At 34.5% G+C, this 17513-nt stretch overlaps 1 protein-coding gene across 2 annotated transcripts in view; it reads right to left on the bottom strand.

Moving 5' to 3' along the window:
• Window positions 1–8234: 8234 nt before the first annotated feature.
• LOC123378984 (phenylalanine--tRNA ligase alpha subunit-like) overlaps window positions 8235–17513 on the bottom strand; it is a 134166-nt gene continuing 124887 nt past the window's right edge. For both annotated transcript variants that reach the window (XM_045033230.1, XR_006582796.1), the window contains exon 2: window positions 8235–9869. In XM_045033230.1, coding sequence (XP_044889165.1) covers window positions 9795–9869 — 75 coding nt within the window. In that variant the 3' untranslated portion in view covers window positions 8235–9794. The remainder of the gene's footprint in view (window positions 9870–17513) is intronic.

Genomic DNA, 17513 nt, shown 5'->3' with positions numbered 1-17513 from the left:
AATAAACTGAGGGTTGATGGGGAGTGGGAGGGAGGAGAGGATGCGTGATGGGCATTGAGGAGGGCACCTGTTGGGAGAAGCACTGGGTTTTGTATTTGTATTTATTTGACAATAAATTTCATATTAAAAAAATAAATAAATAAAAAGAATATTTGGACATCACCATAAATTAAATGAGAAAATAGAAACACTGGAACCAGGGCATTAGCATTTAATGTTTGTTTGTTTGTTTGTTTGCATTTTCGCTATTTTTTTTAAGTTCCTTCTACTATTCAGACGTGTCTCTAGGACAAAGTCAATTAAAATGTTAAATTGCTGTGAACAAGGCATGTATTCCAAGACATACTTTTTTTTTTCATATAAGTAACTCACACAAGTGCTTGCCAAAGTCACTGGGAAGATTTAGATGCTAAAAGAGACCATCTCAATATTTTTTAAAATTATTTTTAATGTTTATTTACTTTTGAGAGGCAGAGGTGGAGGGCAAAGAGAGAGGGACAAAGAGAACAGTGAGATCATGACCTGAGCTGCAGTTGGATGCTTAACCAACTGAGCCACCCAGGCGCCCCCATCTCAATATATTCTTAATGGAGGGTAGAAGATCATAAATAAACTTCCATAATTATAGCCCAGCTAGCCTGGATACATAAAGCTGAAATCATCTTTTCCCGAAGATGGCTAGAAGCAGCAGAAACAATTATGAAGAAAAAACATCAGTAAAACTGAGCAGCTCTCATCATCACTGCTAGAAAAGCCAACTTGATTTCAATTCTCATAACTATTACAAAGGCTGGGCAGCCAGTACAGGGTTACAAGAGGTATGCCAAACATCTCTTCAAAAGATTAAGATAAAACTGATACCGCTTTAACTGAGTTTCATGGACAAGTAATAAAAATACTTTAAAATACTTCAAGTTTACAGTTAAAAACAAGAAAAAAAGCTAAGATGCCAACGAAGCAACACATCTCATGTATTCCATGTTCTTGCCCATTTCTAAGAAAAAGTCTTTAGAAAATGATTTCAAAGTAAATAAAGAAGCTGTCTCATGGACAAAACACTTAGATTTAATGTTTTTGGAATATGTGTGCAATTTATCCAAACTTAAATGTTGTTATATTTCTACAACTTTCTTCTGTACATACTGCATACCATTAAAATTAAATATTTTGCTGTATTTATGTCAGTATTATAGGACAAGAGTGTAGGTGGCTTATGAAACTTATTAAGTAAGGGACTACTGCTCACAGGTTGACCTATCTGATAATACCTTCAAAAAGGACACTTGATCTACAGATATAATCTATATTAGTTGTTATAAATATTGTATCACAGACTAATGGAGGAATGCAATTCTATGATCTAGTGATTAATTTCATTCAACTTGTTCATGGGTTGGGATTAGAAGAAGCTATATAATTTTTTTCCTCAGTAGATAACCACTGGAATTTTATTTCACTCAGTAAGAATCTCCATTGTCCTCAAAGGCTTTTACTTAAATATAATATACAGACAGAAAAAATACATAAATCATAACTAAATACACATTATTTTGCAATTGTGGTTGCAATTACTTACAACCTAGAAGCTCTGCTTATGCCCTTTTAATACCCACCGCCCCCACCCCCCATCATCCTCAGGAATAATCTAACTATAACTTTCAAAAGAATGGAATAGCTTTGTCTGCTTTTTGTGTGTTAAAAATAAAATTGTTAAAAAATGTTGTACAATATGATGTGTTTTCTTTTGTTCAACATTAAGGTTATGAGAGTCACCACAATTATTGTCTATAATATGCAGATTTTAAATGTTCATTGCTATGTAGTTTTCAAATGAGTGAATTACCAAAATTTCCATATTTATTTATTTATTTTATTTACTGTATTTATTCATTTTACTGTGGATGGATGTGGCATCATTTTTAAAATAAATTAAATCAAGTCAGCATGGAGATACTCAGTATCTCAGGTTTTTTTTAACTTTCTTTTTTTAAATTTTAACTTGTTTTATTTATTTATTTATTTATTTATTTATTTAATGTCCAAATTAGTTAGCATATAGTGCAACAATGATTTCAGGAGTAGATTCCTTAGTGCCCCTTACCCATTTAGCCCATCCCCCCTCCCACAACCCCACCCGTAACCCTCAGTTTGTTCTCTATATTTATGAATCGCTTCTGTTTTGTCCCCCTCCCTGTTTTTATATTATTTTTGTTTCCCTTCCCTTATGTTCATCTGTTTTATCTCTTAAAGTCCTCATATGAGTGAAGTCATATGATTTTTGTCTTTCTCTGACTGACTAATTTCACTTAGCCTAATATCCTCCAGTTCCATCCACGTAGTTGCAAATGGCAAGATTTCATTCTTTTTTGATTGTTGAGTAATATTCCATTATATATATATATATATATATATATATATATATATATATATATATCACATCTTCTTTATCCATTCATTCACTGATGGATATTTGGACTCTTTCCATACTTTGGCTATTGTTGATAGTGTTGCTGTAAATATGGGGGTGCATGTGTCCCTTCGAAACAGCACACCTTCATCCTGTTGATAAATGCCTAGTACTGCAATTGCTGGGTCGTAGGGTAGTTCTGTTTTTAGTTTTTTAAGGAACCTTCATACTGTTTTCCAGAGTGGCTGCACCAGCTTGCATTCCCATATAATAAGTCAGTTTTGATACTAACAAGTTGTTGGTGATTTTAAGTAGCCAAGAAGGGCTATTGAAAGTTGGGTGGTACATTCTATTCTGGTGCCAGAGTGACCTCAGCTTTCAGATAATTACCTAATTTGTTTTGAGTACTAGCCCACTGTGAGCTAATGTGCTCTGCTAAATCCAGTAATGTGATACTAAATTGGAATGTTTATTCTCAGAAATTTTACATTGAATTTTCTTCATGTTGCCTACTCATTCTCTCAGTCTTCTTCTTTCCAGGTTAAGATTAAGCTGGAAGAATATTTTTTTTAATATGAAATTTATTGTCAAATTGGTTTCCATACAATACCCAGTGCTCATCCCAAAAGGTGTCCTCCTCAATACCCATCACCCACCCTCGCCTCCCTCCCACCCCCATCAACCCTCACTTTGTTCTCAGTTTTTAAGTGTCTCTTATGCTTTGGCTCTCTCCCTCTCTAACGTCTTTTTTTTTTTTTTTTTCTCCTCACCTGCTTTTTTCCCTTATAGCTTCTATGGGAAATGGCGGCCAGTCTAGGAGCTACTCCACATAAAGCCACCAGAGAAAATGTGCTACCAGACATATTCTTGCTGCTTCACACTGAAATGCATCCAACAAAAGTGAGCACTTAAAACCACTTAGACATTCATTTATGTATCCTTCACCAATTATCTTTTCCAACCACACAATTACTACTGCAAGTATTTCATTCTACAATGAAATGTAGCCCAAAATTAACACTCCCGAGAAAATGGCCCTGCCTTTGACTTTACAGAAAAGTTAAAAGTAGCTTATTTGTATCTACAACATGCTTTTCCTCTGTATTCCTTGTGCCAATAGAAGAGCTGATTCTCCCTTTGTTTAAATCCTTTTTCTTTACTGACACTCTGGAGTCCTCATCTCTTTATTTATTCAAAGAATCTGAATGCAAAACATGTGTGTGTGTATGTGTGTGTATACTTATATATACTATAATATACTTATATACATATATATACACACACATGTACATATATATACACACACACATATATATAGTTTTGTCTTCATCTCATTCTCCAGTTTTAGTCACGATGTTGAATCAAGGTTAAAATACTTTAATAATTCTCAAATTTAAATGTCAGAATGGCTAACATTAACAACACAGGAAACAGCAGACATTGGGAAGGATGTGGAGAGAGGGGAACCCTTCTTACACTGTTCATGGGAATACAAAGTGGTGCAGCCACTCTGCAAAACAGGATGGAGGTTCCTCAAAAAGTTAAAAATAGAACTACTCTATGATCCAGAAATTGCACTAAGAGGTATTTACCCGAAGAATACACAAACACTGATTCAAAGGGATACATGCACCCTAATGTTTATAGAAGCATTATCAACAATAGCCAAAGTATGGAAAGCGTCCAAATGTCCATCAACTGATGAATGGATAAAGAAGAAATGGTGTGTGTGCACACGGGAATGTTACTTAGCCATAAAAAATGAAATCTTGTCACTTGTAACAATGTGGGTGGAGCTAGAGTGTATTACAGTAAGTGAAATAAGTCAGTCAGAGAAGGACAAATACCATATGGTTTCACTCACATGTGGAATTTAAGAAACAAAACAGATGAACAATGGGGGAGGGAAGGAGAGGCAAACCATAAGAGACTCTAAACTATGGAGAACAAACTGAGGGTTGATGGAAGGGAGGTGGGTGGGGGATGGGTTAAATGGGTGGGGGGTACCGAGATGGGCACTTGTAATGAACACAAGGTATTGTATATAAGTGATGAATCACTAAATCCTAAATGTAAAACTAGTATTACACTGTATGTTAACTAACTGTAATTTGAATAAAAACTTGGAAGAAAAAAAATAAAATTTCAATGAAAGTAAAAATACAAAATACATATCCAAAAGAAAGCTTACAAAAGCCAGTACAAGATAGTTATCTTGTAACCTGCTTCTTTCTAACTTCTTACAGATAGTTGATAATCTTTTGCTTTTATAATATTAGAGAAATTTAATGAATATGTATAGATGCAGATGTTAGAAAACTACTGCTGCAATGGGAATCACATATTAGACAACTAATTTGTTCTTTTACTGTCAACTTAAATGACGTTATTTTAGAAGATGATGCAACTATATACATTCAATTAATGATTAGTTTTAAAAAAAGGAAAATAAACTTACATGATTTGATTAAAAAGAAAAAACAATTCTTTCTCTTAGTCACTTCAGCCAGGAATCCCACTCTTTCCAAGCGTTCAGAGTCAAACTTTTAAAAATAGCTATCTAAACGTTTAGCTTTTATATCCTCACTTCTTAGTTTCCCAATCAGCAAACAATTCCAATTTACCACTTCCCTGAAAATTCTGTCACAGAACAAATTAGTAAGTCCAGCATTCACTAAGTAGCTTTAATGAAATGTCATAAATATTTCTGAAATTCATCTGATTTTCACCACCCCACTCCCACAGCCTTTGTCTGGGCTACAATTAGTTTTCATCCAGAAAATTCCCACAGTTGGACTCTTTCATCATTAGGCTAGCTCACCGTCAAACTGTTATCCACAAGGCAGTGAAAGTGGATTTCCAATAATGCAAATCTAACAGGTCTCCCCTTTTTAAGGATTCACTCAACCCCCATTTCCTTTAAAATGAAGTTATCAAACCTTAAACATGTTAAACAAGGTCCTGCAAGATCTATCTGGAGGACTTCTCTAGCCTTAACTCTTACCCTTCCCCTTTTGCACACTATGCATTGGCTACAATAAATATTTTCAGTGCTTTGTGAATACAATGTATGTTATTTCCATTAAGGTTCACTCCTCCCTTTCTCTTCTAGCATGCAAGTGCCTATTGGTAGCCTCCACTCCTCTGTAGTAAATATGAGTTAAATATCATATTCTAAAAGCATTCTTCCTTGATTATTCAAGCTATTTTGTTCTGTGTTCAAAGATTCCTATATTTTCTCTCTCGTCATTTTAATTACATTTTATTGTCGCTATTTTTCTAATGGCCATTTTTTTCTATGAACTACAAACTCTTTGAAAGCAAAAGTGACACTATCTTTTCTCTAGTATATCCCAACAGCTACTACAATTACTGAAATCTAACATACATTTCCTAATGAAAGAGAGGAAAACAGACATGGACAAGGGCTGAGGTCTAGGCAGAGAATGTGCCCAGCTCTGGAATCCACCTCCCACAAAGGTTTTCTGCTCTTTATCACCTGAGAGGTAAAGAATGTCTGGATGGGGAAAAAGCCAGGTCAGGAGAGTCAAGGTTACTCCTGCCAGAGTCTTTCACATCCCTGCACCTGCAGCCTCCCCAGGCTTCCTCTTCTAGGCAACTTTTCTCAGTGTAGCCTCGGAACACCTTGCATCAGAATCATAAAAGATACTTGTCAAAATTCAGAATCTCTGACCTCACTACCTTCCAAATCAGACTCTTTGAACAGGACCCTCAAATCTGGATTTTAAACAAAACTTTTGGGTGATAATTATGTACTCCAGCATTAGACCAAAAAAAAAATAAATTAATAAAAGAGGATGCTTATTAAATTTTCTGACCTTAAATTACAAGTTATAGGAAAAAGAAATGGATTCCACTTAGTTTAAAAAGAAATGGTGTCCTCAAAGTGGCTAGGATTTTGTAAACTTTCGGAGGAATCCACGAACCATGGGACCATGATCAAGAGTTGGCCTCATAACCAACAAAGCCACCCAGGTGCCCTCACTTATAATTTATAAAGCTAAATGAGTTGACAATTTTTTCATCATATTTACATGTTACTTATTATCAATATGAATCCCAAATATATGTGCTATATAAATTTTTCTGAAGGTCTATAAACCAAAGATGTTGGGAATATAACTTTTTCATAGTTTTTCACACCACTAGCAGCAGCCTTTAGTGCCTAGACATAAGACTGACCTTGCACAGAGAGAACATAAACAAAATTAGGTGACTACTCAAGAAAGCACTTCTTTCCAGTCATTATGGCTTCTAAAGATCAGCATTTAAGAAGTTTCCACTAATTTCCTCAGGTCATTTCACTAAGTCAACTTCATATTTTAACATGGCATAATCACAAAATAATACAAAGTTTTATTCTTTCCTATTTTCAATGGAAAGGGTAAGAGTAGGTGAGCAGTGAATTTTCTAAAGGGAGACAAAAACATTAGGCTTTAGGCTTGTGTATTCAATTCGTTCCCAGAACACCAAATGGGAGAGAGCTGAGGGGACTCCTGAGCACAGAGGGAAAAATGAAGTGACTCATGCTTTGAGCCAGATGATGAATGCCTGAGGTGAAAACCTCTGCTTGGTATTTATTTTCCATCCTTTATGCTGATCTTAAAATTTTTCCAGTTCATGTTCTCCTTAGGACATTCACAGGTGCTGAAATTACTGCAATAGGAAGTCTTCACTATTCTTGAGAATCAATCTTTCGACTACAGAGAATACTGGCCAGTTATAAATATGAGCATATTAATGCAATCAGAGTAACTCAAAAGAAATCTAAAAGTGAGAAATGAAATGATTAGATTTTATATGACCTTTCCTTCAAATAATCATAGGGAAATGTTTGTGAGAATGTCTGTACATAACTCCAACACCTATGCAAATTCACAACATAGAAAGAAAATTTTGAACTCTTCTCAGAATTCTTCAGTGTTTTAAAAGCTTTTGTAATCCTGCGTATATATATATATATATATATATATATATATATGTGTGTGTGTGTGTGTGTGTGTGTATGTATGCACGTATGTATGTACGTATGTATGTATGTATGTATGTATGTATGTATGTATGTATATTTGCAGTTACTCAGGTGTTTATAAAATGTAGGTCAAATTTTTGACCTGAATTTTCTAGCAAAGCATCCCTATATTCAAATGAACTTATTTAAGTAATTAACTTTTAAAATTACCTTTTATTAGGATTACTATACACACCTGCACTCTATCTACCTCTCTATCTCTCTATCTATCATCTATCTATCTATATATCTATCTTTCTTTCTTTCTACATACATACATACACACACACACACACGCACACACACACATACAAGCATACTCAAATCCTAGTCCCAAATGTATTCTTTGTTAACATTTTGGTGTTTAAACTTTCAGTTTTTTATTAAAATGCTTTCCATCCTTTAAACTTGTGACTGCATTTTAACTCTATTTAGAAACTTGCTTTAAAATATTCATTTCCGGGGCGCCTGGGTGGCGCAGTCGGTTAAGTGTCCGACTTCAGCCAGGTCACGATCTCGCGGTCCGTGAGTTCAAGCCCTGCGTCGGGCTCTGGGCTGATGGCTCAGAGCCTGGAGCCTGTTTCCGATTCTGTGTCTCCCTCTCTCTCTGCCCCTCCCCCGTTCATGCTCTGTCTCTCTCTGTCCCAAAAATAAATAAACGTTGAAAAAAAATATTCATTTCCAAAATTTATACATTTTAACTATTCTTTTAAAATTTAAAAAAATTTAAAATTTAAAACCTTCAAAGTCCATCCCATATTATAATTTATTTAATCAATCCCCTTATATTAGAAAATTTTATTCTTTTCAATTTCTATACACTTTTCTATAATAGATATATTTATACATAAATTTGGGGAAAGGTTTTCAGTCATTTTCTTAGAATAATTCATTGAAAACTATTTGACACATTATACTAAGTTGTCCCTTAAAATTGAACTTCAGAGGCACCTGGGAGGCTCAGTCGGTTAAGGGTCTGACTTCAGCTCAGGTCATGATCTCGTGGTTCATGGGTTTGAGCCCCTTGTTGGGCACTGTGCTGACAGCTCAGGGCCTGGAGCCTGCTTTGTATTCTGTGTCTCCCATTCTCTCTGCCCCTCCCCCGCTCATACTCTGTCTCTTTCTCTCTTTCAAAAATAAATAAACATTTAAAAAGATGTAACTTCAGTCTGTACTCACAGCAGAACCGTAGATTTCCTTCTAGGCACTAAAATTATAAAAAATATACACACACAACTCACACACAATTCTTGCTACATTGCTGAAATTTTGTCTTTCCGTAAAATCACTATTTTAATTTTTATATGTTTACATATCAGTAATATAAACCATCTCCTCACTTTTCTCTTTATTTCTACTTTTATGTGAAATACAGATTAAAAATTTTCACCACTACCTACTCAGAAGTTTCCAGAAATTCATTCCAATTCCTTGTTTGCCTTTGGGTTGTTTGTAATTATTTCCTAAACATAATTTTTCTATTTTATGTAAACAAATCTATGGATCTTCCCCCTCTTTGGCTTGACCTTTAAAATGTTCTTTCCCCCTGGAAACTGCATTGGTGTTAAATAAGTAACTAATAATTCTATTTATGTTTTCTGCTAATTCTTTTGTTTATGATTTGGTGCAGGGCAGGAGCTGTGAGAGAATGCAGTTAGAAATGCCATTATCTGAAAGTACTTATAGGTAAACACTGATCACCATTGGCATTAGCATAATCCTTTCTAATGGAATAGATTCAGATATTTACAGAAATGTCATATCTTTTGGGGGGGGGTATGGAGCACACAACAACCAAAGAAGTTAGATTTGAGGGAAGGTCAATACAACTCTCAGAATAGCTGCCATCATATAAAAAACAAGTCTAATAGACCTAGTTATTTAGACATAGCAAAAGGATTAAGGATCCACAGGGGTTGGTGGTTCTAAATTACAGTATGAGAGCAACCATTTAACCTCTCTTCTCTCATCTTACTTTGGTAAACGTATGTACCAGGCAAAAAATATCAGGAGTTAGAAATGGACTCAGTACAGTGTTAGGAATCCAAGAACTTAGTTATGGTAAACAAAAATAGGTACTGTTCTATTTTCAATGTTCATAAAAGTAGCTAAGCTATCCTTGAATTTATTAGGCATCTAAGAAGATGCCTGTATTAGTCAGGTTTATCCAGAGAAATAGAACCAATAAGGTGTGTGTGAGTGTGTGTGTGTGTGTGTGTGTGTGTGTGTGTGTGTGCATGTATGTATGTGTATGTGTGTAGAAAGAGAGACAGAGAGAAAGAAATTATAAAAAAATAGCTTACATGATTATGAAGGCCAACAAATCCCAAAACCTGCAGTATACAGGCTGAAGAATCAGGAGAGCTGATGGTATAGTTGTAGTCCGAAGGCCAACAGGCTGAAGACACAGGAACAACGGACTTTTTGAGTCTGAAATCAAGATAAAAACCAACATCCAATTCAAGTATTCTGTGCAAGGAAGGAAAATATGTAAACAGAGTAAATGTCAAGTTCAGTAAGAACAAAATCATGCCCATTCCATGATGGAAATGGTCCAATATACTTGAACTGCCACCAGGTAGCTGGTTGATCACTGTAAAGAATGATGCCATATTGAGGACTCGTTGATCTCTCTCTGTAGGTTGAACACTTGGCAGTAGCCATATCCAGGCTGAGCTTGGTGAGTGAAAATTAAGCCCATGCATAACCTTCATCCCTGCCACAGTGGACACTTTACTCATGAGCTTAGTGACTGATGACAAGGGTTGGTTAGGATGAGGCTGACTGATTTCCATCAAATGGGTCATCCTATTGACTTATTAAAATTGTCCTCTTGAAGTCACCCTTTGGTGAACATTTACATAGGACACAATTGTCTTCATGTTTCTTGCCCATTAATAGAGGCCTACTAACATCCTCTTTCTCAAATTTCCTAATCAACAATTTTCTAGTCATGTTCTGACCAAGTCTCAAAACAAAACCACTGACCACAGCACATGAATCAGTATGTAATTGCACATCTGGCCATTTCTCCTTCTAAGCAGAGTGAACAACCAGTGACACATTTCCTATGTAAAAATGGCATTAAAAAATATGGCTTTGAGCATGTAAATCATAGTAAGTTTCACACAGAGGCTTATTATACAACAATCAAAATAGTTTTCCAAGTACTTATATTATAAAGTATTTTTGTAAATGTGTGTGTGTGTATATACACAATTTGATCTATCAATACCATTTATACTTCAGTGTTTCCTACCACTTTCTTCAAAAATTGTAGTAACGATGCAATTAAAAATCAGAAATTTAAAAAATAACAACAACAATCATTCCATCAATCCAATATCCTCCTTCATTTCTTCCCTTTCTCCCTCCTAAATTCACATCCAAACTTCTTAAATGTATTTTACATACTGCATCTATAACACCTTCCAGGTACTCTCCATCCTAGAGCAATTTGGCCTCTACCAACAAGACGTCTCTGAAATTTTTCTCTCCATGAACACCAATAACTTCTTGCCATTAAATATGCAAAAACAATGTTTAATTTACTTGACCTCTCAATAGGATTCTATACTTTATGAACTGCCTCTTCTTGAAACTCTATATTTCTATGAAATAGAAAACTCCTTATTCTCTATGAAAGTATATTTGCCTGATTTTCTCCCTACGTCTCTTCTCAATTTCACTTCAGGTAACTTACTAAACTTTGCTTTTTCTTATTGTTGGAGGTCTCCCAACTGTGATTTCCCTTTTAGATTCACTCTCTATAATTTTGTTGGGTGGTGTCATCTAGCTCATTTGCATTAATTTAAAACTGTGTGTGATTCTTCCATATCTCTAATCCAGATCTATTTCTTGAGATTTATAGATCCTGATACTTCTTTAAAAAAAAAATCAGTTGCTCCAGACTGATGACATTAGCTCCCATCTGCTACCTTAACGTTCTGTCCAAACCAGTAGTTCTTTCATATTCCCAGTGTCAGCAAATGACCATTCACTTAGCTATTTGGATGAGGAAAAATGGCAGTAATTCCTGACTCTTCTTTATCCTTTTTTTTCCTTAAGAAAACAAAACAAAATCAAGAAACCTTACCTTTTCTTCTCAGGTCATCATTCCATCTCAACTGAATAACTAAATCCCTTTGACTCCAATCTTACAAATTCTAATTGTCTTACTTTCTGAAAATTTTACCCAAATTCAATTTGTTCATGCCAAACATAATACCAGTCAGGATTTTGGTCAGGAAAATTAAAACTAGAAATGACTCTAGGTATTTTAAGCAGGAATTTATTTAATAGTGAGAGTCTGGTTGTTCAAGAAAATTTTCACAATGGCTGGAAAAGAAAGACCGGGGAAATCTTCTGCTAACTACAGTATTTTCTGTTAGCTTTTCCAGAGTCAAGAAAGTTGCAGAAGCCACAGAAAACCACTCACATTGTCAATTCCTGTATCTAATAATCCGCCTTCACTTTCCACTGAGCACACTGTTGGTAGTTTTTCTAGGAAACTCATTTCCCATTTTTTTCCACATATTCTGTCTCTGCATGAAAACTATTTTCTGAAACCACAGATTAAGTGAAACTTATTCTGAAATACTCCTTTCTGAGTCTTCACTCATGGTTTTTCCTACTTCAGGTATATCCATTACTCTGTAATTATCCCCTTAACTGCACTTTTGATCATATAGTCTTTTTCCCATTAGTTTACCCGAAATGGACTTCATGTCTCTTGACAACAAAGTATTTCTTTGCACCACTAATGCCCAGTATCTTGTTTATATAAGGCATTCATCTGTTGAGATAATAATTAACTCTAACAATACCTCTTTAGTTTTAATACTAAAGTCACTTTATTTTATAATTTTTAAAGTTAAAACAGGATGTTAGCTAACATTTAGATAATCAATTGAAGACAATTTTTTTTTCATTAACGCCTTAATATATGTCATTTTATGTCTTCATTGTACAACCAATTTAAAAACATCAGACTTGATATTACTTTATATTTATCTGTATTAAATTTTGCCTACAAAGTTTCTCTTAATACCAAAAGTCTGTCAAAGTTTTAAAAATAAGAGTAGATTCACTCTTCTGATGTAATAATTGTCTTCTATAGGCTTGCTATCATCTACAAATGCAATAAAAAAGTTTTCTAAGTCATCATCCTCGATGCTAATGCCATTATATTACAAGATAGAATGGGCTGGTCAGGTCCAAGCCCTGGGTGACCTTGCCACATTCCATTTAAATCTTACTTCTGATTTTCAAAAATGTATTAATCATTAATCAATCATTGCATTGATTGCCTCAACTCTGCCTATAAGGAGCCTTAAACTTTCACATCCATGCTCCTTTCTACATCTGTTTCTGTCAAAACAACACATATCACAACATCTGTTGTGAGGGAATCTGCTATAGAATTCATATTCCAAAAGGCAACATGTTTGAATTTATGATCATGCATGGTGATGTGTACCCAGAATTCTGCCCATCTTAATTACAAGTAAAGATGAAGTATGGATACAATTGGAAGGTTTTCTGATTTTCTTCCTTTATGTTCTACTGGTGTTGCTAAGCTATGAAATCTATCAAGATCCATTATGTTCTCATCCAAAGTTCCAAACTTTTGTTATTGTTATGGTTTACATATAAAATACATAACTTTAAGACAATTTTATGTTCTATCTATATGTAACAATGGTTGAACATACCTATTGTTTACGCTGCTTTAGATTTTATTTTTAATATCCATGTTTCCTATTTTTCATTATTTCCTTTTCGTCTGGTCTTCATCTTATATTTTGTATTTGCTTTCACACATTTGTATACATTGAAACTGTTCTAATTAATTTTAGATCTTTTTCTTTTAAGAAGTTTCATTTTTATGTTATTGTTTTATTTCACCAATTTTCATCTTTTACCTTCCATAATTTTAAATCATCTCTAATTTGTCACTGAAAAAAATATGCCAATTTTGTTTTTACTTTTATTTTTCCTCCTTCCTACCTTTTCATTGTTTTAATGGATTCCCTCAATTATTTTTATAAACTTTTGAGCAAACAAATATATTTAGGCATTTTACACATAATCACTGTTTGAAAGTTTTCCTTTTGTCTACATGTTCCTAAATTTTCCAGAGTTTGGGAGATTGTCTATTTAATATGAGATTAAAATCTGAATATTTTCATGTAAACTGAAAAAAAAAAATCTGAATTCCATATTGCTAGCCACACAACTCCATAGTTCCCCAAGTATGTCTGAGTATGCCAGAGGAGTACTTTCATCACATTCTATAAATACACATTACATTCTACAAATCCATCTAGATTGTTGTATCAGCTAAGCCCACAAACCCACACTGGACCACTGTTTCTAGCTTCTTCAGGCCTTTTGACATTTTGGTAATTCCAGTTTGCAACTATTCATCTGGCACTACTTAAATAAAGGGATCCTTCTTGTTTTTATGCTTTTTAATAATTATTACTGAGAGAGAAGAGAGAGAGAGAGAGAGAGAGAGAGAGAGAGAGAGAGAGAGGTGGGGACAGAGAGAGAGGGAGACACAGAATCCAAAGCAGGCTCCAGACTCTGAGCTGTCAGCACAGAGCCTGACGTGGGGCTCAAACTCAGGAACTGTGAGATCAGGGGAGATCACGACCTGAGCCAAAGTCACATGCCAACCAACTGAGCCACCCAGGTGCCCCAAGGGATCCTTCTTTTTATTTATCAAAACACAACTCAGATCAGCAGTGCCATTTAATAAAAATTTATTGTGACTGCCTGTTTGCCATACATATTTACAACCATATAACTGATTTCTTCCAGAAGTATGAAATTGGTTTAATCTATTTCAAAGCTAAATTTTAGGATAACATAGTAGTTAAGTACATAATGAACTATGTTATACATATTTACCTGTTTCGATACCTTGTTCTGCCACTTACTAATTCAGCAACCATACTTAATTATCCAACCCCTCTGTGTCAGAATTTCTTTACCTTTTTAAATTTCAGCTTTACTGAGGTATAGTTGACATAAAAATTAAAATAAAGTGATTTGATATATGTTTACATTGTGAAAGCATTCCCTTCATCCAGTAATTGACACATCTATCTTTTTTTTATGGGGGCATGAACATTTAAGTTTTATTTTCTCAGCATATTTCAGTTATACAATATAGTCATTGTAGCTACCATGCTTTACATTAGATTCTCAGACTTCTTTCATCTTTCAGCTGTAAGTTTTCACCCTTTTACCTCTCCCTATTTCCCCCACTCCCCAGGCCCTGGCAACTATTTTTCTACTCTGCGTCTATGACTTTTAACTTTTTTTTTCTTTTTTCTTTTTTCTTTTCTTTTCTTCTCCTTTCCTTTCCTTTTCTTTATTTTTTCTTTTCTCTTCTCTTCTCTTTTCTTTACATTCCACATATAAGGAACGCCATGCAGTATTTGTCTTTCTCTGTCTGGCTTATTTCACTTGGCATGATGACCTCAAGGTCCACCCATGTTGTCACAAATAGTAAGATTTCTTTCTTTCTCATGGCAGAATAATACTGCATTGTATATATACACATACCATGTTTTATTTATCTATTCATCTGTTGATGGCCACTGAGATTGTTTTCATATATTGGCTGTTGTGAATAATGCTGCAAGAGAAGAGAGCTATTTGATATTCTGTTTTCATTTCCTTTGGATATATATCCAGAAGTGAGATCGCTAGAGCCTATAGCAATTCTACTTTTTTAAATTTTTTGAGAAACCTCCACAGTTTTCCAATTGGCTGCACAACTTTACATGCCCACCAACAGTGCACAAGATTTTCTTTTTTCCACATTCTCACCAACACCTGCTCTATCTTGTTTTTTGAATAATAGACATTCTAATAGACATGAGGTGATATCTCATTATGATTTTGGTTTCTATCTCCCTGATTAGTTATGTTGAGCATCTTTTCAAGTATCTACTGGTCCATCTGTATGTCTTCTTTGGAGAAATGTCCATTCAGTTCCTCTGTTCATTTTTACTTGGAATACTATTAATTATCATTGCTTTCATTATTAGGTTGTGGGAGTTCTTTATATATTTTTGGATATTAGCTTTTTATCACATATGTGATTTATAAATATTTTCTCCATAGATTCCATAGATTTCCTTCTCATTTTTGTTGATGGTTTCCTTTGCCATGTTTTTTAGTTTGATGTAGTCCCACTAGTTTATTTTTGCTTTTGGTGTCAAATCCAAAAAATCATTGCAAAGACCTATGTCAAAGGGATTACCACCTGTTTTCTTCTAAGAATTTTATGGTTTTAACTTGTGCCACAATTTCTATATGTATAGTAGTAGGGAAAAGCATGCCATCTACTTCTTAGAGCAATTGTGAATTGCATTAGCCAAAACCTGCGACTCACTCAGAAGAGTACTTGGGGCAGGAGGGCCTGGGTGACTTAGTGTGTTAAGCATCTGACTCTTGATTTCAGACCTGGTCACGATCTCATGGTTTGTTCGTGAGTTCGGGCCCTGCATTGGGCTCTGCACTGACAAGAGCCTGCTTGGGATTCTCTCTCTCTCCCTCTCTCTCTGCCTCTCCCCTGCTCATGGTCTCTAAATAAATAAATAAATAAATAAATAAATAAATAAATACTTAAAAAAAGTACTTGCACAAAATAAACACTCAGGCTTTGCTAGCAAAGATTGTGTGCTGTCACTATGTGAAAAGGAAAAAAGTGGACAATGTTACTTTAATTTATAAATATTTACACTCTTTCTTTAGTCACCAATTAAAAATCCTACTTTTCATTTCATAAAAAATGTGGCATATTTAGCTTCAAACTATATGTTTCAATGAAAGCCAATTATGAAAAGGAGATCTGCACTAGTAAATAAATGGAAGAAAGGCTGAGGCAAACAGCTGTGGCAATGCTAAGCAAATAAAATTTCTCCCCTCACAGTGTTGGATAGATAGTGACTATTCATTGTTAATATTTTTCACAGATTCAAATTGTAGAAAATATTATTTAGTTTATAAGGATTGGTTTGCCTGCACTGTAGAACTTACCTTACAGACAAGGATACTGTGCACAGAATTTGTAATAGTCACTTTTTTTTTTCTGGCCTCATTACTGCCAGAGTAGAGGTTAGGGCAGGGAAACAGATAGAAACAGTTTGGTTCAATTATGTGTTTATAAGGACATTAAATCAAATGAGGAAACTAAAGAATATCAATAATGAATGCAGTTGCTCCTGGTTTAAGTTCTGTGAAGTCTGTGTCTTTAATCTTCAGTTGCTCTAAAATCCAGTGCGATTATCAAGCAAATATAAGCATTTCTGAGGATAATCTGTTTGTTCAAGGTAAGATGAGATGTCCAGAGCTGGTGCATGTGTGGCCTTTGATTTTGTAAGTTATATAGTGAATACTGTTCAATCTAATTTTGAAAAATGTAAAAGTTGTATGCCTCTGTAACCACTGGGCACAAGATACTTTTCTGGATGATAACAACTTCCTTGGATCAAATATATATTCCCAGATGTGCTGAGATAGTATCCATGTTAAGGATGCAGCTTTGTATTTTAGAATTTAGAATTTAGAATTAAGTGCTGTTTGATATAGAAGAGCTAAACAGTTAAAACTTGAACTATTATTAACAAAACTTCACATTCTTTGGTTGCTTCCTTAAAATTGTTGGGGGAAACCTGTGTATTTAAAATAAGGCATGACTACTAGGTTGTATACATTATTTTACAGTCTCAATTCTACCTGTTTCTGGTTCAGTTAAGATAATCATCAATGAGGAAAATTTTTCTTTAAAAAATTAAATCTGAAAGCAACACTAATATTCATTCCATTATATAAATGATAGTCACTAATACTTCTAAAATTATTATTATTATTATTATTATTATTATTATTACTTTAGAGAGAGATAGAGAGAGACTATGAGCACAAGCCAGGGAGAGAGGGAGAGGGAGAGAGAGAGAATCCCAAGAAGCTCCATGTTCGGCACAGAACCCAACATGGGGTTCAATCCTACAACCTTAGGATCATGACTTGAGTCAAAATCAACAGTCTGATGCT

Source organism: Felis catus, chromosome C1, assembly GCF_018350175.1.
Source record: "Felis catus isolate Fca126 chromosome C1, F.catus_Fca126_mat1.0, whole genome shotgun sequence".
NCBI classification, from domain to species: domain Eukaryota; kingdom Metazoa; phylum Chordata; class Mammalia; order Carnivora; family Felidae; genus Felis; species Felis catus.
Note: the sequence above shows the minus strand (reverse complement) of the source record. Positions and strands in the feature narration are given on the sequence as shown.